Source organism: Aquila chrysaetos, chromosome Z (genome assembly GCF_900496995.4).
Source record: "Aquila chrysaetos chrysaetos chromosome Z, bAquChr1.4, whole genome shotgun sequence".
In the NCBI taxonomy this organism is placed as follows: Eukaryota; Metazoa; Chordata; class Aves; order Accipitriformes; family Accipitridae; genus Aquila; species Aquila chrysaetos.
In genome coordinates, this window is record NC_044030.1 from 71,963,991 (window position 1) to 71,991,367 (window position 27,377).

The window sequence follows — 27,377 nt, forward strand, 5'->3', positions numbered from 1 at the left end:
ATGGTATTTTTCAGTATCTTGGCACTGCCTTTCATTTTCATTGTACCTGGCCTCTCTTAAGCTTTTAGAGTATCTGATTCCTGGAATCCACTTTCTTTGACAGTTCAGACTTGTTATGTGTAGGGATTTCAGTAATTTGTCCAAAAATGTGATTTTTATTTTTTTACTCTTTTTAAACAGGAACAAAAGTTTGTATGGACACTCTGATTTTGATTTAGAGGCTGCCATTGTTTATAAATCGGTTAAAATTAGTAAAACAGCAGGTTCAAGCTAAATCACAGTAAGCTGTTCTACAATCAAGACATGCAAAGAGTTTGCTCTGTTTTTTATTAAACTCTTCACAAGCAGATACATAGGTAAACGTTGAAGTTTCAAACCACTTAAAAGCTCCAAAAAGCTACCTTTTTATTTTAAGGCAAAGCTTCCATATAAATGTTTCTCCAGGTTGCTGTAGAAATGTTTCCTACTTTCTGACCCATAAAAGCTTCCTCTCCTATCCCACTTCCCTTCAAATTATTTAAGCCTGCATTCCCACAAGTTCACACAGACCCAGTGACAGATTTTAAGCCTGCTATCTTAGCAGTTACAGTGCATTAGAAACAGAGGCAAACCTCTTCAAACATGATTAGTGTGAGACATGTTAGAGGCGACTGGTTTTTACAAAGCAGAGTATCCATGGTTTGAAAATCCAGACTATGAAGGATCTTACTTTGGGCATTAAAAGAAAGAGAAGAGGATACAAAAGCTCTAATTACTTGTGGAAGCAAAGGCCAACAAGTTTCTAGTCAGTTCAGAGAGGGATGTTTACAGCTCTCCAATAAAGTAGAAAGCATTACTGAGAGACCTGGAATGATATGAGATAGTTTAGGCTTTATTATACATAATAATACATTTTAAAATGACAGCGTTTTGCAGGTATTTGTTTTATTTTGCTCTGAGCTACACCCAAAGCTTTAGAGACTGGAAGAGATCAACAACAGTATTAACAACTTGTTTAACCTTTCAAAAAGCTGTGTACTTCAGTTTTATCTCAGAAAAGATAGAACCCATAGCAGAGTGGATAAAAATTCAGCAGCAGTTTTCCAGGTAACCAGTGCAAGCCATTAATAACTTTGCCACTTAAACTGATTTGATCCAGTCATGTTGATAAAAACATTCATTACTCCTTGCTTGAATGCTCTTTAGAATTCTTAAATTTTTTTTACTGTAATTTTTTCCTGTCCTTTGAAGATGATGTAAACTAACATCTTCCATCTTTAGGTCATGAGTTGGCTTTAAGTCTTTGTACCCAAAATGTGGATTAGTCTTTTTTTTTTTTTTTTTCCCCCATGTTTACTAATACCAGTGACTTTGGAAGTAGGGGGTTAGCATCCTAATAGGCAGGATGTAATACTGCAAAAAAATTAAACCTGTCTCAGTGACTGTTTGCTTACTCCTCCCCCTTTTTCATGTACTACTCGATTCAGACTGGACATCTCCCCAAGGTCAACCACCTGTTCATATTTCCCCAGTCAAATCCCACCTTAAGTGCTATTTCTACGGCAAAAAGTGATTCAGCAAAATTTGCTTTATTTAAATACCTCAGAAATATTCACTCATTTTTCAAGAAATCATTCCTTTATTTTGTGGCTGAAGGAAGAGCTTTTCTTCATACTTGCTCTGGAAACGTGGACAGAAAGACAAAAGAGGGCTATTATTAGTTGTTCCCTGCATTTTTATTTCCAAAGCCAGCTGTTACAGAAGATGTTGTGTGCGAACACAAACTACAGGACCACAGCTGACCCTCCTGAGAATTCAAGGTGAACAGATAGTTGATCCTGGCTGAGGCATGGCACTGTTCTTGGCAGATCTACCAGGTGAACTTCCACACGGGTATCAACAACTTTGATAAAAACCAGTCATGGGTCATGCTGAAGTCAAAAGATCAGACTTGTTGTAACAGTTCAAGGTGGCTCACAGCGCCTTATCAGGTTCATTCATTCATTGATCTGGAGGCAGTAATGTAAATGCTTTGTTAATGCCAACACTTAAGATGCTTCTCCAAAGATGGTTAGATTGGGAATGAGAATGGAAGATGCTGCCTTGGATCATCCTCAACGGACAATAAAGAATCAGTGCCAAAGAAATCAGAGGTCACCAAGGGGCGTTCAAGTAAGGAGCGATGTTTTTTTAATGTCAGTAACCCACCGAAAAAGGACAAGTTCGTACCAGAGGCGGACAAGCCTGCCCCGGGAATCAGGGGCGAGACATGCCCGCGTCCCAGCGGAGCAGCCGTTCCGCCAACTAATCGCCAAGGTCAGGGCCGTTATTGCAAAGTCTCGGGGCTACCCAGGGGAACAAAAGCCCGCCAGTGCGACTAACCGCGGTCCCAGGAGCAGACGCCTCGCCGGCTACGGCTCCGTGGCCGAGGGCCGAGGCCGAGCTCTCGGGTGGGCTCTGCTGCCTCCACCCGACCGGGGGGGGGGGGGGGGGCGGCGAGGGGCTACGGAGCCGGCCGGCGGGAGCGGGACACGCTGGCGGGTGCGAGGGGCCGGTGCGGATGTGGCTGCCCGCCGGGGCCTGGGCAGTGAGCCTGCTCCCCCCCCAAACCCCCTCTCCGTGTGTGTTCGAGCGGGTTCGCCCTCCCGAGCAGCCCGGGCCGCGCCGCCGGTGACGCCGCCCGGCCCCGCCAGCACACGCCGCTGAGAGGGCACCGGGCGGCACCGGCGGGGAGGCCGCGGCGGCAGCCCCGAGGGGTCTCACGGCACCCGGCGCCGCGCCGCAGGCAGCGGCCGGGCTCGGCGGGGCGGGCGGCGGGAGGGAGGCGGTGGGCGGCAGCGGCCGGGCTGGGCGGGGCGGGCGGGGGGAGGCGGGGCGGGGCGGGGCCGGGGCCGGGCCGGGCTGGAGGGAGCCGGAGCGGCGGTGGCGGCGGCGGGAGAGCGGCAGGGGGACGGCGGCGGCGACGGCGGCGGCATGGCTTCGTCGCAAGGGAAGAACGATCTGTGGTTCGCCGACTGGATGGCAGCTCTGCCCGGCAGCATCCACCGCACCCCGCTCACCAACCTGGCCATCCCAGGTAGGCGCTTCCGTCCGCCGTCCCCGCGGGCTGGGATGCGCCGGGGAGAGGGGAGCGGAGCGTTCTTCATGCCGCCGAGGAGGCAGCGAGCCCCGGGCTGTGCTGCTGTGGCTCTCCTCCGGAGATGCCTTACCGTGCTCCCGGGCGCTGCCTCCCGTGTGAGCGAGCGCGGCCGATGCGCGGAGAGGTGCCTGCAGGACGCGGTTCTTGCGGCCCCAAACTGTAACCAACTTGGAGGTGACGGGTGGCAGAGTGCGCGGGCTGCGTCTGTTACCTGCGTGGGAAAGTGGCGTGTTCCTATAGAGCTTTACTGGCCTTACAGTCCGTTTACTGGACCTCACGTACGACCAAAGTGCCAGAATTGCCCGTTTCCTCATCCACTCGTGTCGTGAGGTCGGGTCTGAGCTCAGGGGGAGCCGGGGAAGGGTGCAGGGCTGCAGGCCGTTGCCAGGGCAGACGGATCGCACCGCTGTGCGACTTCATTTCTTGTCGCCGTCAGAAAATACTCGATCTCAACACTAATTTAAGTAAGATGGGAAATGGCAGGTTATGGGGCTCTGACTCTGAACTCTTTCTTTCCTGCACCCTCCGCCTTTTTTTGGTAAGGTATTAACTATAACTGTAGACTTACATAAAATACATGTCAGAATCCAAAACGCTAATTGATTTTGCATGATTCCTGGTTTGAGGGAGCACCTCATTTTGCAAGACCTCTTTGCCAGCATCCCGTCCCCTCTGAGATGTCTAACAGGAAGGAGGTTTCAAGAGATGCTGAAGCTCAAATGTCTCTTAAGCTCCTTATGAGAAGTGTTCACTTCTTGCAAGTTTTGTGTAGCAGCTGCTGGTGTTACAGCAATTTTTATAACACTAGTCAGATATTTTTTTAAGATGTTGTAATTGCAGCAACTGTTTGCTGGCATGTGTTTTCTGTAGTTTCATTTTAACACAGGTGTGCCCTTTTAAAATCCTGTGTCTGTTAGTTTCTTACAGTTTACACAAGCTATGTCTAATATTTTACTTGCTACACTGTTTTTTGCTATTGGTTGAGTAGATCCTGTATAAAATTTTGTCCCTCCGAGGCATAGGAATTCAGCATCTATAACTGTTACGTCAAATTGTGTTGGAGCTGTAAAAGCTTTTGCTGTTAATAACTTTTCATTAACCCACAAGCTGTGGAATGTTCTTGCAGAATATTGGCTATGATGAGAAATTAGTCTGTTTGTGATTCACTGGGCCTTTACAGGTTAAATGTGTTGGTTTAGAGACTTTTTCGTGGGTTTGCGGAGATCATGATCAAACTTGCTTGCTTCCAGACACAGGAAACTGCCTTTGATATGTATGACCTTTAACTGGCTTCCTTGACTGAAGCATCCTGAGGCTGTTATTGGTGCATATATCTCACCGAGATATCTCAGTTACTTTCTCACAGCCTCTTTGTAAAATACAGGATGGTTTTTCACAGTGGACGTTCTTCAGAGCTTTGGCAGTGGTAGTATAAGCTCTCACACTTTGATAACATGTTTAAATTAAAAAAAAAAAAAAAACCCAAACAAACCCTACTGTGGGCTGTAAGTGCCAGTTAATCCCAGTACAGCATTAAGCAGTGGACAAGTTCTGCAGCCTGTAAGTGCAGAGATTGACCCCTTACGTTGACAGAAGGGTTTTATTCATGTAATAGCCATGCACAGTCTTGCATTTTGTGAAATTAGCAGCAAAACTTCTATGACTTGAGGGCCATAGTGTTAAGACCCTTGAAATTTGCCCTTCTGTTACTGTAAATTGACACAAAGGTCACGTATCTGCCTATCTCACTTTTAAACTGCTAGTTTTGGCAAATAGAGCCGTATGGAGACGGGGGCACTATACTTCATAGGAATTTTGTCAATTAGGGAGCCTGGCACACAGGCTATAGGTATCAGTGCAGTTTAAATACTATCTTCTAACAGTAGATTTATTATTATATTCAACATACAATATGGAAATATACAGTATTAGTACAAAGGTGAACATGGGATTGGTTTCATCTTTTAAGAAGAAATGACCTTTGAGACATTCATAATGTTTATTTGGAAGTTTCCTCCCATATGACCACAGGTGAACATTAACGCTATGTGTGCATAATACCTATTAACATATAACTGCTGTTCAAGTAGTTAAGGCAAGGAAAGTGTAGAATCCAAAACCTCATATGTCAAATCTTCATAGTTTCACTTGCGAATTTTTAACTGTTTTGGAAACTAACATTTAATTACTAATGTATTCATAGAATTACTGCTATATCTTGTAAACAGCATTTTGTTTACATTGCCTTTTTCATTTTCCTTACCAAAAGAAGTTAACAGTACAGTTTTATTTTTTTCCAGCAGATTGTAAACTTCCCTTGTGCAGTAGGAATACTGATTTTGACCTTAATTTAGCAGCATAGAACTTGGTTCCGGAGCCAGAGTAACAGTCCAATGCTAATGTTGAAGGAATCAAACTATTAGCTTGAAAATGTTAGAATGAATTTTCCAAATGAATGTATCATCACTTATCCAATACAGAGGATGTTCCACTGTATTAGGGGAAAAATGTTGTTGTTTTATTAAAAATCATCAGTACATTTCTCATTGTTTAGAAGGAGTGCTTGGAACTGAGATGATACACTGTGGTGTTTTTGCACAGGCGTGTGTAATATTTTAACTGCTGCAAAGAGAAGCACAAAACCCCTAGTATTATGTCATGATACTATTTAAACAATACTGTTGAAGGTATGTTATGTTCATATTACGTTAAAAACACGATTGATCACACATCCTTTTTTTTTTTTTCTTTTTTTAATTGGTCAGTTGTTAAGCTTATGCAGGCACAAATCTATACTATTTATCACCACTTATGCTTCCATAATCAGTGCTGGATTTTGTTAGTATTCCAGTAAATTCATTTACTCGTTTCATTCTCTCGTTCAAGCCAGGTATATTTGTTTTCCTAAGACCAGGAATTCAGTAGATGAGGCAGAGATCTCTAATATAACTTGGGCCAGCTTTGTCAATCAGAAACACTCTTCCATTTGGATTTCTTCCAAATATGACGATGATGTGTTATATCATGATGTTTTCTTCTTTCATTGTGCTGTCTATGTCTGTGTGCTCTTGCACTGCAAATGGCAGATTCTCCTCAAGTGAAGGATACCAGTAGCAAATAATAGTATACACTATTTGGAATTAAAATAATCTCTTAGCTTCCAGAAAACACCATGCGTATTTAATCTTCTATTGCTATGACAATTAGAACAATGAAAGGATACATTCTTAGGATTTCAGCCCAAGGTGTATGTCTCCTAGTGTTTGTAAACTGCCTCTCATGTTAAAAGATCTGCCTGGCTAAACTGACAACAGTCCGGGCTAAGAAAAAGGTGGAGGATTTTGGATTATTTTTTTTCTTGTTTGGGGAGGAGTGTGTCTTTTGGTAGTTGGTAAAGTGTAGTTTTGTTCAATGCCTGTGCCTCTTTGACCGTGATAAAAACCAGTTTTTGTAGATAATGTACGTTTATAGAACTGAAATCTTTATGCCCCTAAGTTGAGGATAGAAGGTGAAGTATAGAGAGCCTACGCATTCTGCTGTGTTAATGCCATCTTCTTAATCCAAGTTGAGGATATAAGCTATGTGCAATGCAGTAAAATACACATCAGTAGGCAGCATCTCCTTATGAATTGACCCACTTACTGATCAATTAGCTTTCTTATTGACAATGTGTAAATATATATCTAGTTTTATATCAGTCTGAGTTTTTCTACAAATACTATGTGTAATACATGTTGCCTTTTCCCCTGGTGCTAATATTCCAAGCCTCTGAGAAGTCTGTAAGAATAATTTATGATGGAAAAAAGTAACTAATCCCTCCACCAAAATTGATGCTAGCCTAAGATCTGCTGTATGAGGAGTCCTGATGTGTGCTAGGGACATGTCTGTCCTTCATATAATGTAGATGAAATCTTCTGGATGAATTGGAGACCCAAAATATCCCTTGAGTGCATAATTTTCAGAGCTGGGACTCTTCAGGCTTTCATTTCATCGGAGAGTTTTCTACTTTCTTTGAGCAGATGAAACCTCAGCATGTGCTCTTGTCGCTAGAGGATTCACCATGAGCAATACAATTATCAGGGAAAATTATTTTCATGGTGATACCAGCTTGGCAGGTATGTTTGTTTAATGTAGTTCCTTATGAGGAATGCACAGGACCTGACTGGCTTCTTTTGTTTCTCAGATGAGAGGGGTTTTTTTTTTGTATTTTGACCTATAAAGTTCTTTTTCCATCAACCAGAAAGCAATTACTAGACACAGCAGAGCTAAAGTTGGTTCATTTTAAATAAGAAGCTGTTGGCAGGTGGAATTTTTTTATGCTACCGATCTTTAGAAGGATGCTCTGAGACTTGAAATTTGTATTTCCCACTATCCCACTGTCATCATGCTTTGAAAAGAAAGAGCAAGACCTCATAGAGAAGTAGTTTACGAAGAGGGAGGATGCATGTTAGGGTCACAGATGTATTAAGAGATGGGACATGGTATGGGGAGACTTGGGAAAATCATGCATATTACTGTAGCTGGAATATTTTAGCCATTTTATGACAGCACTGCTGAGGTAACATAACAGGTCTGTGTCAAATATTTTGAATTCCTGTCTTCCATTGTAATACCTTGCAAATGCTCAAGTCATTACTTCTTGGGTGGACACTTCTCATTCTCAGCCCCACAGGGAAATTCTTTCATCTTAAAAATGCCTAGAAATACTTCATTGTTGGTTACATAGATAAACAACATTTTCACTATTTAAATGTTATTAGGGAGCTCTTTAATTTTGAGTGTGAATAGCTGATAAATTGGATGTTCTTAGAGTGAAGAGAGATTGTCTTTGGGAAGCACTTGGGACCTGTTTCGTCCTTGTCTGTCCACTAGTGGTCAACAGAGTACCTCTGCATTGCTTGCCAGGGTCCGATTCTGTACAAAATTAGCTCTGCCTAGAGCCATAAACTGATGATACAGGTAAACTTATAAATAAACCTGTAATGCAGTTTGCCCATTATCTTTTGACATGCATGCATCTGGAAGAACTGTTTCTTTTTCCAGTGCACCCTGTACTCTATTTCAGTGTTCTACCTGAAATAAGCACTTTATGCTTTATTTTCCACTCAGAAAAATGAGCAAAGATCTTCATAACTGACCTTCCTAAATTTTTTAGGATAGCTCTCTTCTTCCTTATTGATGGTCTTCTTTTTACGTCACTTTTTATCTACAAAACAGTCTCTCAGTGGCCCTGCACATGCTAATGTGTCATTTCCAACACTTTCAGAAATATTTCTGTGTGATACAGTTTCCTGTGGCATTCACCATTAATTTCCCCTGCTGTGACACGTTTCTAGCATGCACAGAATGAAGCTGTTTGCTCCCTCACACTGCCATAAAAATCAAACAGTTCAAGCCCTTCAGTTACTTGCCCATCTGCTACAAGAAGTAATTTGAAACTGCTTTTGCTTGGTTTCCCAACAGGAGCTATTTATTTAATCCAGCAATCTCTGTCCACTCTGTCTCCTGCGGCTTAGTTCCAGCAGAGCTGGCTTCTTCTCTGACCTGCCTCGCATCCCACCACCATGGCAGGTGCGGCAGAGGGAACGGCTTTATTGCCATCTGGAATTGCTCCTCTCTTTCCACCTCATTGAATTTCTGTTTCATTTCATCTCTTGGCTGAAAACTTCGTAACTGTTCTGTGTATCCAAACTGCCCTTACATTCCGACAATTTTTAAGTTTGTGTTTGGTACGTGTTTTATGTTTGCTAACTTTCTACTGTTCTTAATATAGTGCAACTTGTACTGTATCTTTCACACAAAATGATACTTGCTTTGAAGACGCTCAGACACACTCAGCTGTGCAAGTAATGAAAAATGCAGGTGCAAATAACAGAGACTATAACTTTAAGCCCCCTAAGAGGGCTGTGTAATCTCTTCTATTGCTCTGCATAGAGAGATAAATTACATTTTAGCTACTTAATTAGAAATTAATTGTATATCTTTAATAAATACTTTTCAAATTTAGTAAACAGATTTGTGTTTAACAGTTCTGGTCTTCAAAGAGCAGCCAGTTCCGGGGAGAATAACCTCCATGCCCATCTTGTCCTTTCTCCAGAGTAGGTACAAATTATAGGTGCCTAATTTGTGAACAGATCTGCTTGTGCAGTCGTTACAGTAAAGTCCATGGGACACTGCAAAGAATATAATTTGGAAGAAAGATGGTCAAAATCTGAAAGTTTGCATTTTATTCTAATCTTTTGCAAAGTTGAATGGTTTTTCGTTTGACCTATTATGGCATACCTTGGTTTAATCTTAAATGTTCCATTATTTTAAACAGCTGTGTGGTATCAGCTAATAACTGTACAGAAACACTGAAATGCTGGGGTAAATAAATGTAAACAAATGCAGTTAAACACTTCCCTTCTCAAGTAGCCTGCCAGAAATGAGAATAGCTAGTGATTTCCTCAGGGGAAGGAAAGGGGGGGAAGGAGGATCGGGGGAACTACGGGCCTGTCAGTCTGACCTTGGTGACGGGGAAGGTTATGGAGCCGATCATCCTGAGTGCCATCACACAGCACGTACAGGACAACGAGGCGATCAGGCCCAGTGAGCATGGGTTTATGAAAGGCAGGTCCTGCTTGACCAACCTCATCTCCTTCTATGACCAGGTGACCCACTTAGTGAAAGGTTGTGGATGTTGTTTGCCTTAGTGGAAGGCTGTGGATGTTGTTTGCCTAGACTTTAGTAAAGCCTCTGACACCATTTCCCACAGCATTTTCCTGAAGTAACTGGCTACTCATGGCTTGGATGGGTGCACTCTTCACTGGGCAAAAAACTGGCTGGCTGGCCGGGCCCAAAGAGTGGTGGTGAATGGAGTTAAATCCAGTTGGTGGCTGGTCACAAGTGGTGTTCCCCGGGGCTCAGTTTTGGGGCCAGTGCTCTTTAATATCTTTATCAATGATCTGGACGAGGGGATCGAGTGCACCCTCAGTAAGTTCACAGATGACACCAAGTTGGGAGGGAGGGTCGATCTGCTCGAGGGTAGGAAGGCTCTACAGAGGGATCTGGACAGGCTGGATCGATGGGCTGAGGCCAACTGTATGAGGTTCAACAAGGCCAAGTGCCGGGTTCTGCACTTGGGTCACAACCACCCCATGCAGCGCTACAGGCTTGGGGCAGAGTGGCTGGAAAGCTGCCCGGCAGAGAAAGACCTGGGGGTGCTGGTCGACAGCCGGCTGAATATGAGCCAGCAGTGTGCCCAGGTGGCCAAGAAGGCCAACGGCATCCTGGCCTGTATCAGAAATAGTGTGGCCAGCAGGAGCAGGGAGGTGATTGTTCCCCTGTACTCGGCACTGGTGAGGCCGCACCTCGAGTGCTGTGTTCAGTTTTGGGCCCCTCGCTACAGGAAAGACATGGAGGTGCTGGAGCGTGTCCAGAGAAGGGCAACCAAGCTGGTGAGGGGCCTGGAGCACAAGTCTTGTGAGGAGCGGCTGAGGGAACTGGGGCTGTTCGGTCTGGAGAAAAGGAGGCTGAGGGGAGACCTTATCATGCTCTACAACTGCCTGAAAGGAGGTTGTAGGGAGGTGGGTGCTGGTCTCTTCTGTCAGGTGGCTGGAGGTAGGACGAGAGGAAATGGCCTCAAGTTGCGGCAGGGGAGGTTTAGATTGGGTATGATGAAAAATTTCTTCACCAAAAGGGTTATCAAGCATTGGAGCAGGCTGCCCAGGGAAGTGGTTGAGTCACCATCCCTGGAGGTATTTAAAAGACATGTAGATGTGGTACTTAGGGACATGGTTTAGTGGTGGACTTGGCAGTGTTAGGTTAACGGTTGGACTTGATCTTAAAGGTCTTTTCCAAACTAAATCATTCTATGATTCTGTGATTTCAGTGATTAATAGTTTGTGCACTTATTTTCATGTATTTATGCTTCTGATAGAAAACTGTACCAGTGCTGCATATGTTTGCACAGCTAGACCACTTGGGGTCATGTTTCACATTTTTATAGTAAGGGTTCAGTTTCCTTATTGGGTATAGATAGGTAGCAGAGAAATAGTTTGTGCTAAGAAGCGGTTGGTTAATGTGGAGTTCTGAAATAATATTTTCTTTTTCTATCATTGGCTATATGGAAGAACAGCTAAACAACAAAAATAGAAATTACAGTTTATAATACCAATAGTAACCCCTCCTTAAACTGTCATCTGTCCAAATGCTTGTGGCAAAGCTGAAGATCTTTCTTCCCTTGTAGATTAGTGCCTGGTAGATAAGGACTAAACTCTGAAAGGTGCTGAGCGCTGCTGGCTCCCTTGGAAGCTGAGAGTCCTCAGTCTTCCATTAGCTCAGGTCCAAGTATCCAAAGAAAATCATCACTGTGTGATGTTCCTACTGTAGCAAAATGTCATAGCTACTTAAAAGTTGTTTTTCTTAAGGTGAAAGGGATTATATTGTTTCCTCTGTTTGGAAGTACAGATTTGGTCTTTTTCTATTTTAAAACCATCTCATAGTTTTCACTGTGATCTAATTTAAAACAAATCACTAGAAGAGTTTTCTGATGCACTGCCACCTTTTAAAACATTTCTGTTCATATTAAATAAAGTTTAATATTTGCTTCATCTAATCTCTTATCTGGTTAGGCTTGCATCCCTCATGCTTAAATACTTCATCTTAGTGTTTCAACTATGAAATAAAACATTGCAGAATAGCTAGAAAAAGAGAAAGGGAGGGAGGAAAAAATGGATTTACTTAGCTGTGGTTCCAGGCTTTGCTCCTCTTTGTGACAGTTAGAATGTTTCAGACGATTGGAGATGTATGACGTGCTGCTACTATGAAGGTGACAACTATCCATGAAGTTTATTGGATTATAAATTTTGCTTGTGATTTAAAAAAGCTAGGATAAAGGGCACTGAAATAACGTGGCCTTTAAATAAATTCTGTAGCTCTTTTTTTTTTTTTTTTAATAAAACAAAACCCAGTGAGATGAATAGTATACTTTATGCTTTACCTTGTTGTCATGCTATCATCCACAATGTATTTGTGTTTTGATAGAAGATTTTTTAAAAAAAAAAAATTATTAAACATTTGGCATGTATTTATACTTTGGCAGCCATGCAACTTGGTTTTATAACTACGAAAGGTTGCTAAACTGGGACTTCAGTGAGAGTAGAAAAAATGTACAGTATATGAGTTACATGTAGTGCTATGCAATCAAATTGTTGGCTTAGGGCCTCAAAGTGTATTAGGTTGTTGTTTTTGCTAAATCCTTTTGTTAAAACTGCATTTTTCAAAAATACACACTTTGAACTAGTATGGATGTTCACACCAAAGCCAAATCACATGTTTGTACATGTCCTGAACCAGCGCGTGACTGGAATTGTCCTCTCGTGTTTCACTCAGATGCCTGCCATCAAAAGGTAGAAGAAGAAGATGGAGAAGTCTTAGTAATTTTCATTATCTGTGAAGCTGCTGTGTGATCCTAAGAAAGCTGTTAGAAATCTCTGCCATGTTTTCTTCTTTGTAGACTGGGGTTGGTAATCTCAAGAAGACTGAGCTACTGATACTGAGGCTGGCCTTGTTCTTAGGAGGAGAGCTGGCTTAGGAAGTGTGCCCCATGGGTTATGGAACATCTCACTGACCCCTAGGCAGTCCTTTGGGAGAAAAGCTGTTTGTTTTACACTGCAAAGCTCACACAAGCTTTTGGTGGAGTACTGCTCTCCAACCATGTGAATGCTACCCAGAAGTTGCTTTGTCAGTAGAGGAGAAGTTTGAGTAGGTACTGGTTCTAGTTGCTACCACAGGAATCCCAACATGTTTGTCATTTTAGGATTAGTTTTATTTCTTTCTGTTGAAGCCCTTAAATTTTGCAAGACTGTTTGTTCTAGTTCTTTAGATAATGTTCACAGATATTGTCTCAGAAGTCATGCGATCTAGGGAGGTGGCGTTCCTTATATATCACATATGCAGATTCACGTTCTCATCATGGGATCCACAAATGTGCGTCTTTTGCATTGGTTCCCTCAGACTTGAACTGTCTGCTCTGACATCTCAAAAGTGGCTTAACTGTGTATGATGGACAGATCAGGAGATCACTTTGAAGCTACTGCAGAAGACATCTGCCAGTTGCTTTTTCCATTGCTGGAAAGCAAAGAGGTGCTCTGTATTGCACTGCAGTAGGAGTGAATCATTAGTGCACAGGGGTGAGCTGGAGCTGGATGAAGCTGGTTTAAGCTGGTTTTGAGCAGAAATTCCCTGGTTATCCTCAGCCACAAAAAGGGGGAGGAGATGCTATGGGTTTTTCTGCATTCATCTCTGTATCTTCACTGCACTAAAAAAAGTGCTTTTAGGGAGTTGCACCATTGGATCCCCAGAACCTCTTCTCAGCAGGTGCATGCTGGAATTAGCTGTGCTCACTGCCTGTGCATAATGGGCCTTGGAGTACACCATAGCAGTCAGCAGTGTATTTTTTTGGTCAACAAACTGTATGTTTAAATTCAGGACTACTTGGGCCATGTAAGTATGTGAATCCAAGTCTGGAATCTTCTGGTTTGGGCAGTGTTTGTGGGTTGGTTTTTTGGTTTTTCTTTTTTTTTAATGCTTCAATTTTCCCCCAGTTGGTGTAGTTCTCTCACCATCTCCAGGGTTGAAGTGCAGGCTTTTCCAATGGCACAGAGATGCTCAGTTTTGATTAATTTTAATCTTCAGAGCATTGCTTGGTTGGAGTTCTGGCTTACCCTGCTTCTGATGCAAATTTGACAGCCTTCACGCTTTCCAGTGGGAGACATTCCCTCAGAAGAGTCCTGTCTGAGTTGGGAACAGGGAGCACATGTATTTTGACCTTCTAGTCATGCTTCAAGGCTTATCTAGTAGTGCAGGCTCTTGCTGAGAGAGGGAGCTGGACTCGTGCCGTTAGCCAAGTGTTATTTAGCGCATGTGCCTAGTGAGTGTTTTGAGAAACATTTTATAAGTTGACAATAAATAAGGAGAAATTAAGCCAGCTTCAGTAATTTTTGGATGTAGCTGTCTTATAGGGGAAACAAGCCAAGAGACACTGCGAAAGACATGAACAGTGCTTGTACAGATGAATGCTGTTGCTTCTAGTGTGCAAGAGGCAGGAATCCCTTTAGAAATCACAGTGTGGAATATGGAGAAAACCAGGATTTCTAAGATCAGTTTTAATGAACTGGCTGTCAATGATGCAGGCTGTTCTGGGTGGAAACAATGCAAGTATGAACTGATAAAACTAGACACTGGCTTGTTTGAGCCAGGATGATGCTTGGGTGGTACTGCCGAGAAATGGTTTGCTTTTGTGCCATTATGTATTTGGCCTTGTTGCATCCTCCTGTTCTGCAGGGAGCAGAACAAGTCAGTGAAAGGTTGGCTGGTCTGGTCCACCTTATGGTTTCAACTCCTAGCTGTTTGTTAATGTACTTTCTACACCACAAAATTCTTAGTTTCCTTTGAGGCTGGATCCTTTAAAAAACAGGAGTAATCTCTGCTATTGGAAAGTGACTTCAGTTTTGCAGCAGAGCCCTGTTGGTAGACGGGCAAATAAACACAACGAGGATTAATCCGAGCCAGGATTACATAGTGTGGGAGATGCAAAGGTGGAGATCTAAGGCCAGGGTGAGAAGTGCTGTGCTGAAGGAGATCAAGGGTGCAGTGGGTTTAGTGACCTGGCTCTGGCATCTTCTCTGGCCCGTGTCAGGGAAAGGGCTTAAGGATGAGGTGAGAATAAAGGGATATTCCCCCTCTGCTATGTACCCATTTACTCTTCTGGCTTGTGGATTTCTTGAGCCAAAATATTGCATCCAAATTATGTTATATAACCCCTGATGGACTGCTTTTCCAGTGGCTTTCAAGGGAGAGCTGTGTCCCTTAGTCTGTAAATGAGATTGTAGTAGGGACTTTCCCTATTCCTCTTGGCTGCTGGAGAATACAAGGTTTGGACAGCTATGGGAGTGGGCACAAGAGGGTTTGTGACACTGGGTCAGTGCTGGGAGAGCGTGACTGGGACAAGAGAGGACTGAGACAAGTTTGGGTCCCGGCTTCTGGGACTGCTTAGGTTTTTGACACTGAATAGATACTGGATGGAGCAACAGAACCTGCGCTGGGGGCAGTGGATGCAGCCTGAATCCCTCCTTCCCAACCGAGCATGGATGTTCATCTTGTTTGTGGTCTCCTGAGTGGGGCCTGTGAATCTTGCTCACAGCTGCAGAGATGCAGGGGCATGGCTGGAGGATGTCCTCTTCTTTCTCCCAATGCTGAGTAGTTTCTGGCTATTTATAATCCATATAAATCAACATTTCTCTGCTCTGGATGAAATGTATTTTTCCAAATCACATGCATTGTGCCACCTACCTTAGAGGAACTAACATCTGTGGTGGCCTCTTTCCAGCCCAGCCTGCTTCTCAGATAAGTCTTGAGGCAACAGTAAGCCACCAGTATGATTTTCAGAACTGGATTTTATCTCTCTTTGGCACTGCTTTCCCAGATGTGCCAAGAGTTTCTAAATGTTTAAACCACCTTTATAGGCTGTGAATCAGCTTGAATTTTATCAGGGAGAGGGGAGGTCATTGTGTTTTGTTGTCATTTTAAGGTTTTAATAATAGGTGTTTTCGTATTCCAAATGGTATACAGAAGTGCCGATAAACAAACTTAATGCCTTGAAAGCAACTTCTCCGAGTCAAGTGAGAGGTAATGCTCTTTCCTTTTGAAATTGCTGTTGTCTACAGGAGCATGCTGTTCTGGAGCACAGAAGCCAAGAAGCTAAACGCAATCCCTTTTACGTCACACTTTCCTTCAGGTATCATTTCAGCTGTCCTAAGTGTGGGATACAGGCCAGAAACACTTTGTTAGAGACTATATAAAGCCAGTAGAAATATGGAGAAGCATTCTTCTAACATGGAAATCACATTTAAAAGTAAGTGGGGATAGGCTAGCAATCATGTCTCTGTGTTAGATAATAATTTGTGAGCACTGATTTAATCTAGGAGGCAAATTAATGTGTTTTCAAAACTCCCACCAATTTATGGACAAACCAGGAAAGATCCAGGACAGAGAGAAGGAAACGTTATGCTTGAAGTAAGCTTTTTGCATGAGTTCAACCCAGTTCACAGTTAAGTTTGGGTGTTGGTTTTTTTGTTTGGTTTGGTTTGGTTTTGGACAGTTTATTGGTTTTGGACAGTTTATTGGATAATAGAATTCACCAACTGCCAGGAGAAATTTTGACATTAGTCTGACTGGACCTGATTTTCCACTGCCTTGTCCCATGTGTAAATGCAGAGCTATAATGAAATGTCACTAAATCAGAGCAGTTATTCTGTATTTTTACTTTGTGCACTGTGTGGTGTGGAACTGAGTCTGTGTTGGTTAGCTCTTGGTGAATAAATTGTTCTGAGCAGCTGAAGAAAGCAATGCTCATTAGATGATAGACTTAAATATGGCTATCTAAAATACCCAATGCAACTCATTTGTCAGAAAGATGAGTACCAACTTATGTTGCTTCCAGTCTTTTAAGTGAACCATTATTAAATACCTGCATGAAAGAAAAGATGATCTGTCTTCAAAGTGAAAAAATTGCAAGCTTTACAATTCAGCCTTATCCAGAAATTCCATTGTCTTTGATTATGACCTAAATATAAATTAGGGAACAACTAGAGAAAAACAGGATTTGGGATTTTGCCTATTGCATTTTGAAGTCAACTGACAGACCCACAGTGATGACTAATAGCGCTAGATCAGGCTCTTAGTCTGTTACTGTAGTGTGTTAAGGAACATGCAGAAGAGGAGGAAATAGCATATAATCTAATCTTTTTTGAGACAGTGCGCTGCTGAAATGCCACTAAGTAGTATTTTGGTTTTGGTCTGCATTATAATGATACTGGAGCCAGCTGGCCTTTCACAGACTTGCTCATTTTTACTGTAAAATTAAGAAAATATATGAGGCTTTCAAATGTATTAACATTTATTTATAATAATATGTTTTAATATTTAGGCAGCAGTATTTCAAAAACAAGCTAGCTTATTTTCAAAGTCTTAACATATCTTTTAAGATGTTCATATAATTGAAGTCTGGAGAACTACTGGGACAAGTAAAGGTTGTAATTTCTGGTTTTTGTCTCCCAGTTCAGATGTAGTGATCTGTTCCTGGAATTACTATGGAATTGAGATACACGTAGAAACAGAGAATGTTCTCTAAGAAAGGGCTTTAAAATGTCCGTGGTGTACTTGAGGCCATGTATGGTTGTTTCACGACAGCAGTATTGGTCTGTTTTCTCAAGTTCTGGAACACCAAGGCTCATTATATCTCTTTTGAACAGCTTCTTACAAAAGACCAATCCTCTTGCTTTGGTGTCTGATCTTAGCTGGATTTTCATGTCATATTACTAACTGTGGAATAGTTTGAAAACAAGTATTTTAAATAATACTGAGATGCAAGTGGAGAACAGAAAAGCAGCTGTCAGAAACACTGTGTGCATTTGTGTATCTCATTAAAGGTAAGGATTTATGGAGTTTTTGATGCCTGGACTGGGTGCTGAGAAGAGCAGTAGAGCTGGAGATCCTTGAGACATCACAGTGCAAGTAACCAGGCTGGGTGACTTTTATATTAGCCCAGCCAAAGCATGCAGCAGACACATCTCTCTATCAATGTGTAAAAACACTGGTGATTGGTGGTATGGCTGATCTAGGACGGGGCTTCTGACTTCTGGCTTTTGCTCATGCTTCCAGAGGGAGATGTGAGATCAGATTCAGTGAAGTGGACTTAGAGCAAAAGACATGTACTTAAAGCTTGTCTAAAAGAAACAATCAGAGCATTGAAAATGTGTGCATCATTTAACCATCTCCATAGCCTCCGTACTAAACACAAATTGTAAAGGATTCATATTCTGTATTACGACAGGATGTTTTCCATGTTTCATGGACCAGAAAACTAAATGGCTTGCTTAAAATGGGGGAAGCTGAGGCAGGAGTAGGAAATGAACATGAGTTTTATAGATCTTAATTTAGTGACTTAGCCTTTGAACCATGCTTTTTCTGAAACAGTAGTGTAATTTAGAATTCACGTATTCTGCTCTGACAGTGAATTACAGTGTTGTATAATAGAGGACAAAGAGAGTATCCAAAGCTTCCTGTGACAGCTGACACATTAGTTTTTGATGTCTTGTACATGAGACTTGTGTGGTTTGCACTTTGTCATACCAGGAAGGAAAGGAAATGTTTCCTACAGGAAAGCAACACAGGTTCATTCATCATCAGAGGGTGTGATGGCATATGGAGTGCTAGATTGCATCACCCACCTCTGAGGTGGTCTCTGAAGAGAAGGTCCAGTCAGAGGTGAGACCAGATCATAAGTGATTGCAGCACATCCTCACGCGTTAGATGGTGAGCTGCAGGAGATGAAGTTCCTGGCCTCATTTGAAAAGCAAAGAAAGTGTCACAGCAGCTTCAGCTAAATGGGAGGTTTGCAAGGTCTCCAGAGAAAGGGCTGGCCAGTTAACAACAAATTCCGAGTTAAGGGTTGCACGTGCTGTCCATTGGAGTTACATGCAAATACTGCCTTGCCAGTGCACTGGGTGTTTCCTGGTGCCATCCAGCAGTACTTCTTCCCCTTTCAGCAGGTGGACCATAGCCAGCTGGTTTTATCTGTGTCCTTCAGTCACCCGTGCAAAGAACCAGAGTGTGGGATTTGCTTCCTGAAGTGGAAGCACTGTCTCCTAGCACTGTCTGAAAGCTCGAAGGCACCAGTAGTTCCACTGATTCACCCAAAATCATGCAAGAGAGGGAAATATAGAAAGTTAAAAGGGGAATAAATACACTGAAGGCTGTTGGGATGAGGACAAGCCATTTAGGTTACTACCCTGAATCCCTGCCCACAGATTAGGGGGTGAGTGCTGCCAGATTTAGCTCCATCTTTTTGCAAAGCATTGCTTCAGAAAGCATTTAGAGCGCAGCCCAGGAGTGGTTTGCTGACTGATCTCGCTTCTAAGGCTTGAGCAAAAGTGAAAGAAAACATGTGCTCAAAAAGCGGAGGCACAGGTATTACACTGCTATTGGGAAAATAAGTGAAATTTACAGTAACAAAAACCACATTTTACTGCTAAATAAAAGTATATACCCAGGCACTTCACCACCTGCTAAGTTAATTTGTGGGCTCTGAAAAGGCTGCTTTACTTCTGTCGTTCTTGCATATGTTCCAAAAATATGTATCGTTGCAATATCCCTATCTATTAAATTTTGTCCTCAGGACCTCTGTTTGAAAAAAACTGTCTGTATACCACTGCAGCCCAAGCCTTTCTTTAAAAAAATGTGAAAGTGACAGAATTTGCTGTGGAGAACTTTAAGTAAAACAAATGATAAACCACGCAGGAAAAAGGTTTTTGTGAGCTCCCAGCGTAATGGGGCTGTGTTCTGACGATTCAGCGCTGAGATCAAGATATTTTGCAGTATTGAAGTATTCCATGAGTGCCAAGGTAGGATATTTAAAGTGAAAACTGTTGATGGAAGATTTTTTTTTTGTAGCTACCAAATTTAAATCAGGATATGGAATTGCTGAGGGCCTAAAATTATGTTTGCCAGTAGACTTGTGCCTGCTGTTACACACCCCTTGCTGCTCTCCTTGACAGAGAATTTATGTTGACTTTAGAGAGATAAGCTTCAAGTAATGTCTTTTAAGGGGGAGCTGATGAACGACTTTGGCAAAACCACAGGTGAGAGCTTGTTTCCTATTGTCCTGTTATGTATGATACTTGCTAAAAAAAAAAAAAAAAAAAGAAAAATCTTAGTAGTAGTGTTTGCATCCAATCAATGTGAGTGGCTTTCAGGTGAAGACAGCACTGAATTGGTAAAACTGGGTTCTGGACAGGGTGTTTTTGCACTGCTGCAATGTTTGGGTCATGTTTCATCTAACGTTTTTCATTAATAACCTAGATGAGAACAAGCTCATTATGGAAATACGTGAGTAATAACAATTGAAAGAAGCACAGGAGGAAACCAGTAGCCCATATTGCACCACAGTGAAATGAACTTCGTTTGGATAAAAATAAATTAATAGGCTGGGGCTGAACTGTAGAATTATTCAAAAGGCAGCTGTTTTTTCAGAAGAGGGATTTAAAACGTGATAATTCAGGATGAGACCTGGAGGGTAGCGGTGGCTAGGATTTTGACATGTGAGGCAGCTGGGAAGAAGTCACCACTGCAGGCTTCTGGCACATGCTCAGAAGCACGGTGTGTAGCGTAGTGATCATAGTCTGGTGTGGCTGCAAATGAGGTATGGTATTCATTGTTACTGGAAATACAGACAGAAGTGGAAGCTGGAAGTGAAGTGAAAAAACCCTTTGAGATAGGCTGTCAGTGTGAGGAGCAGTGAAGCACCCAGGTAGAGCTCTGGAAATGGGGCTGAGATCAGCAAGAGGCAACAACAACAGGAAAATGTATCGATGGTGGATTAGCTTACTGTGTGATTCAAAGAAAAGAAATGAGGTATGATCCATTTGAGCTCCTTTAAACATGGATTGGAAGGAGTGCCTCGCTGTAAAACAGAAAGTTAGCAGGTTACCAGGTGGGTGCCCTGCCTCACATAAGAAACCCTTTCTTCCCATCCTTTACTCATCTTCAGGAAACCTAAGTTGAAATGTGGTGGTTTCAACCAGCCTCAGTTGTAGTAATGAGTGATTAATCACTATACTTCATCTGTAAAGACTTGAGGGCTCCTGGGGGATCAAGCTTATGCAATCTTCTTGAAGCTGCAGCTTGGCACATCTTCACCATCACCTGCATCTATCTTCAAATTTCCCTTCTGTTCCAGCAGCTTTAGCTGTCAGGGCTCTTGGGGAAGTTACGCTGCATGTAGATATCATCAGATGGGTTCCACTGAGCACTAGTCATCAGCTGCGCAGGGGACTTTCTGCTGCAGGTTGGCAGCACATCAGTGATGGTTTATTCCTGAGGGAACCTTCCACGGAACACTTCTAGAAACTTCTTCAGAGATGAAGAATGTTCATCCATGCCTCATTGATTTCTCTTGAATTGAGATTACCTTCTGGCAAAAAATATTTAGGAGAAGTAATTTAGAGAGTAGCAATTAAGATGGTTTTATAGTTCTTCATCAGGGACAAGTTTGGAGGGGTACTGTAAATTCAGAGAGTTTGCTGCTAGTGCAGGCCACGGGTTAGTTACTGGAACTGTTGCTCTATAAAAATTGGTGCTGCTAACGGCTTGGTAAGGTTATTTTTGCCATACTGTATAAAAAGTCTAGGCAAGCACTGGAAGAGTGGATCTTCTTAAATGACATGACCTGCTCTCTGAGCTTTTCTCTTGCAGGGGGCATCTTAAATTCTGTCAAAATGCAGTGCTCCTTTTCAGTGAAATTTTGTGCTGAGTAGCTCCGTCTGGTAAGAAGACGAGATCTGTAACCTCGGAGCATCTCTCTAGGTGGTGGTGTGTGTGGCAGAGCCTAGCCAATTGAATTACAGCCTGATAATTATGCAGAAATCACTCCTCATTAAGAAGCAAAATTGGAATTCTTTTTCTCTTACCAGTAAGGTTTTTTTACATGAACAAGCCCACTGGTAGGACTGCTTACACCTTAAGAAACCTCTTACAAACTGGAAGATGACAACCAGAGTTGAGCCTTAAATAGTCATGGTTGTAATTCAGGTGAGAATTAAGTTAATGCCTTAATGCTTTGCTGGAATCAAAGCACATTCTGTCTTAGAAGAAAATCTAAAGCAGGGAAGATGTGAGGAAATATATTAACAATTAAATGCAATATTACTTTCCAAGGTACAGTAATAGCTTGAGGTTAGCTGTCCCAGAGCCATGGGGACACATCTGACCAAACACTGTACCAGGGCATTTCCCTGACAGCTGTGCTGCCTGTAGCTCACTTCCCATCGGTCTTGAGATAGGCATGTTGAACCATTATTTTTGGCTACTGCCTACACTGTCCTTACTGCTCTGTCAGCATTTCAGCCTTTAACCACATGAAGAACCTCTGCAGTCTGCAGGATCCAGGCAGAGAGAAAATTTGGCCTCTCCATGTGTGGTTCTGGGGTGCTAGTCATGTCCTGTGGTGCAGACAATATATATTGTAAAAATAAATACTTAAAAAGAATTCCTGTTTGTTTTAATTCACATAGTTCCTGAATGTGTGTGTTAAGATGCTGTGATGCCTAGCAGGAAGCCCATGTGATTATCAGATTACCCTCATCTCCTTTAGAGAGTGATGCTTATTTTCTGAGCTGTCCCAGTATCTGCAAAGGAAAGAAAGAACCAAGCCAAAATCCACACAATTACCAAGTATTTGTTACTCTGTTCATACTACTTGAACAGCCCTTCCAGCCCTAATACAGTCCTCTTTTTACCCTCGTAAAGACATTATGCCTTTCAAAGAGTATTTAAGGCTCGGGTCTGTGACAGTGTCATTCTGTATGAAAGTGTGTTTCTGACTGTGCTGCATAATCACAGTTCTCTGGTTGCCTAAGAAGAGGGTATTGCTGTATAATATGTCGGAGTAGGATTTCAAAGCCTCAAGAAGAGCAAATGGTGAGGAATTGCTTCCCTCGGCCAAAGGGAGGAGGGGGAAGCTGGTGACATCAGGAGAAGAGGCTGAAATCTTTGCTGCTCTTGTGTATTTCAGTCTCAGCATCCTTGGGGATCAGTTGAAGATGATGTCCTCTAAATTATTCCATGAGCTGCCCTCTTAAAGCTTTTAACGATACATTTCATTCTGACACTAGAATTTATGAAATTCTGAGGAGACCATTTGGTACATCAAGACTGTGAAGAAGGTTGGTGTTAGAGACCCTGTGAGATTCATATTTTTGATGGAACTGTCTCTTCCTACAGAGTATGAAAATGTTTCTGAGTCTGATTAAAGAATATGAGCAATGTTTTTTCAGGATGGCTCTCCAGTAGGAACATAACCATCACAGCATGCTCTGGGGGTAGTCAAGAAGTGAAATATAAATGTCATTTTTACTCCATATATATTCAGCTTGGAATTAAACTGTGCATTTTTACCAGTGAGACTGCTAGCACAACTGATAGATTGAGAAGTGAAATCTGTTAAAGGGAGATTAGAGTTCTTTCCAGAAAAAACCACTCCATCTCAGCATGAGGTTTTGGGGTTGCTGTAGAGTCTCTTGAATGGAATGACTCTCTGGCTTGAACCAATTTCTTCTTCTGTGCAATGCAACAGTCCAGCATAAATAACCATTACCTATTGTGGCTTTAGACATCTGTAAAGAGACTCTGATATGAAATCCCCTAAGACTGTCATTGTCTATTTTGCAGTAAATTCCATATTCTCGGGAAAAGAACTTGGAAAGTAACAGATGTTTTTCTTCATTAGCAGTTGACAAAAGCCAATGAAAGAAGTACTTTATTTGAGATGGAAAAATAGGCATTTTCTCATTCAAAAATAAAAAGTTTTACTTAAGTCATGAAACAATTTAAATGTATTAATTCAGGAATGGCAAGATATATCAAACCCAAACGACTTGTTTCAAACCAGGATATTATGTTTAAAGTGCCATATAAATAGCTGTGCTGCAATGTCCCCATTGTCCTGCTCTCCAGCAGTGACCGTATGCAGTCATAGGGATGAGCAAGAACAGGGGCAACCAGATCTGCTGCTTCCCGTGTATACTCTTGCAGTTTCCAGCTACTAAAAATGGCATAAACTTTGCTTTTGTTTCACTGAAATACTTGTGCATCTTCTAAATCTTCTGGTGATGCTGGATGGAGAGATGTATGCTTTTTCAAGACCATGAAAAATATTCAGCTAGTTCTGTTCAGAAACCCTTTAAGATCAAAGTAGCATTTTATTCTGTGAGTTTTTCCATATCTTGAGGGTTTTCTAACTTCTGTCTGGGTCATTTTACACACAAGACATTTCTTGTAAAGGATTCATTTGCAGGGAGCTTAATGCCCCTGTACAGAATGCTGTGCTTCACCAAAACTACATATATTAAGCTCACATTTTAAAGCTATTTTAAAAAATGAACAGATTTCTTATTGAAGCTTCCCTTTCTGTGACATCTGTAATACAGATTTTTTTTTTTTAAAACCACTTATGTTACATATTTCAGTTTTTGGTGAGTGTGGACTCATGTCACAAGTAGGACTTGTAGGATGGAATCTTTTGGCAAAGAGCCAAGATGAGCTGGAAAAACTCGAGAATGATGTATGTTTCTGTCTCCAGTGTTTTAAATCCATCTCTCTTGTGGAGCTGTTGTAGGCTGTTTTTGTTGAACAGGCTATATCGAGGTGTAGTATGATTTTGGTGTGAATCTGTAGATATTGTCTGTTAATTCCCTTGGGTGTTTCTGTTCTGTAAACCCACCATGTAAGATTACTTTTCTCTAAAATAATACCTTGCAGGCATTCTTGAACAATAAAAAGTGTAAGCTTGAATGGATAGGTCATCACACATAAAAAATTAGTATTATCTCTTACTGATTTAAGTAATTTTGTGAAATCGACAACATGTCTTGTTAGTTTAGGTCTAATAAAAATAATCCTTTTTCTATTACCTGCAAGACCTGGGAACTGTGGTGGTAGTACCACTTTGCAGAGGCTTCTGAGATCTCTGTCAGAAAGCAAACCATTACTACTTCTTTTTATTAAAAAAAAAAAAAAAGCCTGCAAGAGGCAGAGGCTACTCCTGACAAGGTTATGAAAGAGTATTTCACTGCTATGCCAATTTTGCTGTCTGCTTCCAGAGGAATTTTACCTGGATGGCTAGATGACTGGTTTACTTGAACCTGCCCTGAAGCACTAAGTCTTTTTTAGTCTTTTAGGAGCAAAGGTTTGGTTTTTAGGAGCCAGAAACAGGCAGTGATATCTGAAAATAATCACTTAGACAATATGCAGAGAATATGTGTGCTGAGACACTATTGCTCTCCAGATTGAACAAGGAGCGATAATTGTGGCACAGTTAATCAAGGGCGTTTCATCATCACTACAACAATCTCTTACAACTAGATTTTTTTCTCAGTTTATGTCTTCCTTCATAGTCATTAGACTTACTTAATTGACTTTCACAACATATAGTGCAATCCTGTTGACTTGCAGAATTTTCGCTTTCCTTACTCTTACTGTCTTTTGACGTTAGTTATGAAACTTTTCATCTTCAATCTTTGAAAAATCAAACCATTATTTTGTAGTGTTGGAATTAGGTAGTTTCTTTTGCCTTTTCATCCTTTTTTTGGCAGAAAAAGTAATAGTTGGTAAGGGTTTTCCTTTGGATGTTTATTTCCTTGCAGCAGAGTAAGATCTGAAATATGGACAGTTTAGAATGATTTTATAAACATAGACTGTCATGGGGTAGATTGGGGTAGACAGCAGGGTGTAGCAATGAAAAACACATTGTTTTCAGCTATAACTTGTATTCAGTTTTTCTGGCTAAAGTATAATCCTTCCAGTATCAAAGTTGCTTAGGTAGAGCTTTGTTCTGAGGATGTTTTATAAAAACTCAAATTCTAAAAGCTTCCTCATATGCTCAAAACAGAAGAAGTCATAATGTGAATAGTGTACAATGTGGCTGCGATACTGGTTCAGTAGGTTGAAAACATTTGGCATATAGTAAATTAAAAGTACTTCTTGAATGCAGTGACCCAGTGAACTTTCCTAAACACTCGAATAACCTGTCTTACAAGAAGCAATTATGTGTGGGAAACTAATTTGAGGGAGTTTACTCCCCACTACTCATAGCAGAATAAACTGATGAATCTGACTGATAAATAGGTTGCAAAATGCAGACAGTATTATTAGTCCCAGCCAAATTCACTGTTTCATAGCAAACTGTGGACTAAGCTACATGATGTGAAGAGTGAATCTGTATGCTTGGAATATGTGAAAATACATGAAGAGCTGAGCTACAGGATAATGAAAAAAATCCCTATAAGCCACGTAAATCCAGTGAACCTTCTCGATAGGTGATCAGCAAAAGGTAAAGTTAATGTGCATGAAAACATTCTTTAATTCCCTGTTTGTGCTACAAGCACTGGACTCCCAAGAAGCAAATGATATCTGTATATATTTTTAAGGCTTCCAGGTGCTTAATGTCAGGTGGAGATTTACAGAATGCAAATATTTTCCTGTGGTATTTAATTTAAAAAGTGCATACTGCCAGTTTAGGATTTTTGCTGGCACTTGCTCAAGTAACATGCGTATATGAGTTTATTTTCACAGGAACTAGTAAAAGTTTAAGTGTGGATTTTCAAATGCATCTGGAATTCACAAAACCATGCTCTTGAGAAATCAGAATTAGGTCAGCGCTGAGGTCCATGTACGTGTTGCCCTAAGCTGGCCCATTTGAACCATAAGTAAATGCATGTGGGCTCCCTTGAGGACAGGACGTTTTTTATGTTTTCAGGGCATTTGGAAAGTGGCCCCGTTATGTGACTGTGTTCATGATGCTTGCCCCTTCCCTAATGCAGGACAGACTACTGTCTGGTTCTGTCTGGGTGTCCTTATTTCACCACATGTTCTTGAATTCCTGAAGAGGACAGTGAGTAGGATTGGGATGTAACAAATGATTGTAAGGATTCATCACAGCCTTTTAAAGGTGGCTGTATAAGTTGCAGGGTAACTCTTTAGGCTCCCATTCAAAGGAGTCCTGCACACTTTCTTGTTCATATATATACACACAAATGAAAATTTTTTTTTAATTTGTGTATGCGTATATATATGTACATTTATATGTATGTGTGTGTATATGTATATATGATTCATCCAATCATGTTTTTTTCCAGCTGTTGACCTAGGCTTTCACCTATAGTGTTCTTCCTAATTATTTAACCTCTGTACAGGTCTTCAGGGTAAAGAGGTAAAAATGCATTGTGACTTTTCTGCTCCAAGTTCATCACTACTTAATTGGTGTGTTGGAGCTGGTAATATTCAGTGTCCTTAGCTCTGTGTTGGAGACCAGCTGTGCCACTGATCTGAGAGGTGGTTATTAAAAGTACCTGAAAGGCTACCTTCTCTTCATCAAATATTGTAACCAGCTAAACACAGGGCTTTGTAGCTAACTTACCTTCTCAAAGCTGAGTGAAAGTAGTAGCATCACTTGTATCTGGACTTCAAGACTACCAGCTCACCTTTCCTCCAGCGACATGCTTTAGTGACTGGGGTTTCTTTCTTAAATTCTGGAAGTTGGCTCTTTGAAACACATTGTTAAAAATGGACTCCCAGGGACAGGTTGGTCCAACCTGTCCCTCTCCCTGCTGTGCATACTCAAAGCACTTGAAGATTAAAGAGCCTGGGCTTGCTCTGTGCTGTA

At 41.6% G+C, this 27,377-nt stretch overlaps 1 protein-coding gene across 1 annotated transcript in view; it reads left to right on the top strand.

The window, feature by feature from the left end:
* Nucleotides 1-2,885: 2,885 nt before the first annotated feature.
* The window catches only part of PLCXD3 (phosphatidylinositol specific phospholipase C X domain containing 3), an 88,387-nt gene continuing 63,895 nt past the window's right edge, over nt 2,886-27,377 (top strand). The window contains exon 1 of the mRNA XM_030005086.2: nt 2,886-3,055. Within this exon, the coding sequence (XP_029860946.1) occupies nt 2,953-3,055 (103 nt within the window). The 5' untranslated portion in view covers nt 2,886-2,952. The remainder of the gene's footprint in view (nt 3,056-27,377) is intronic.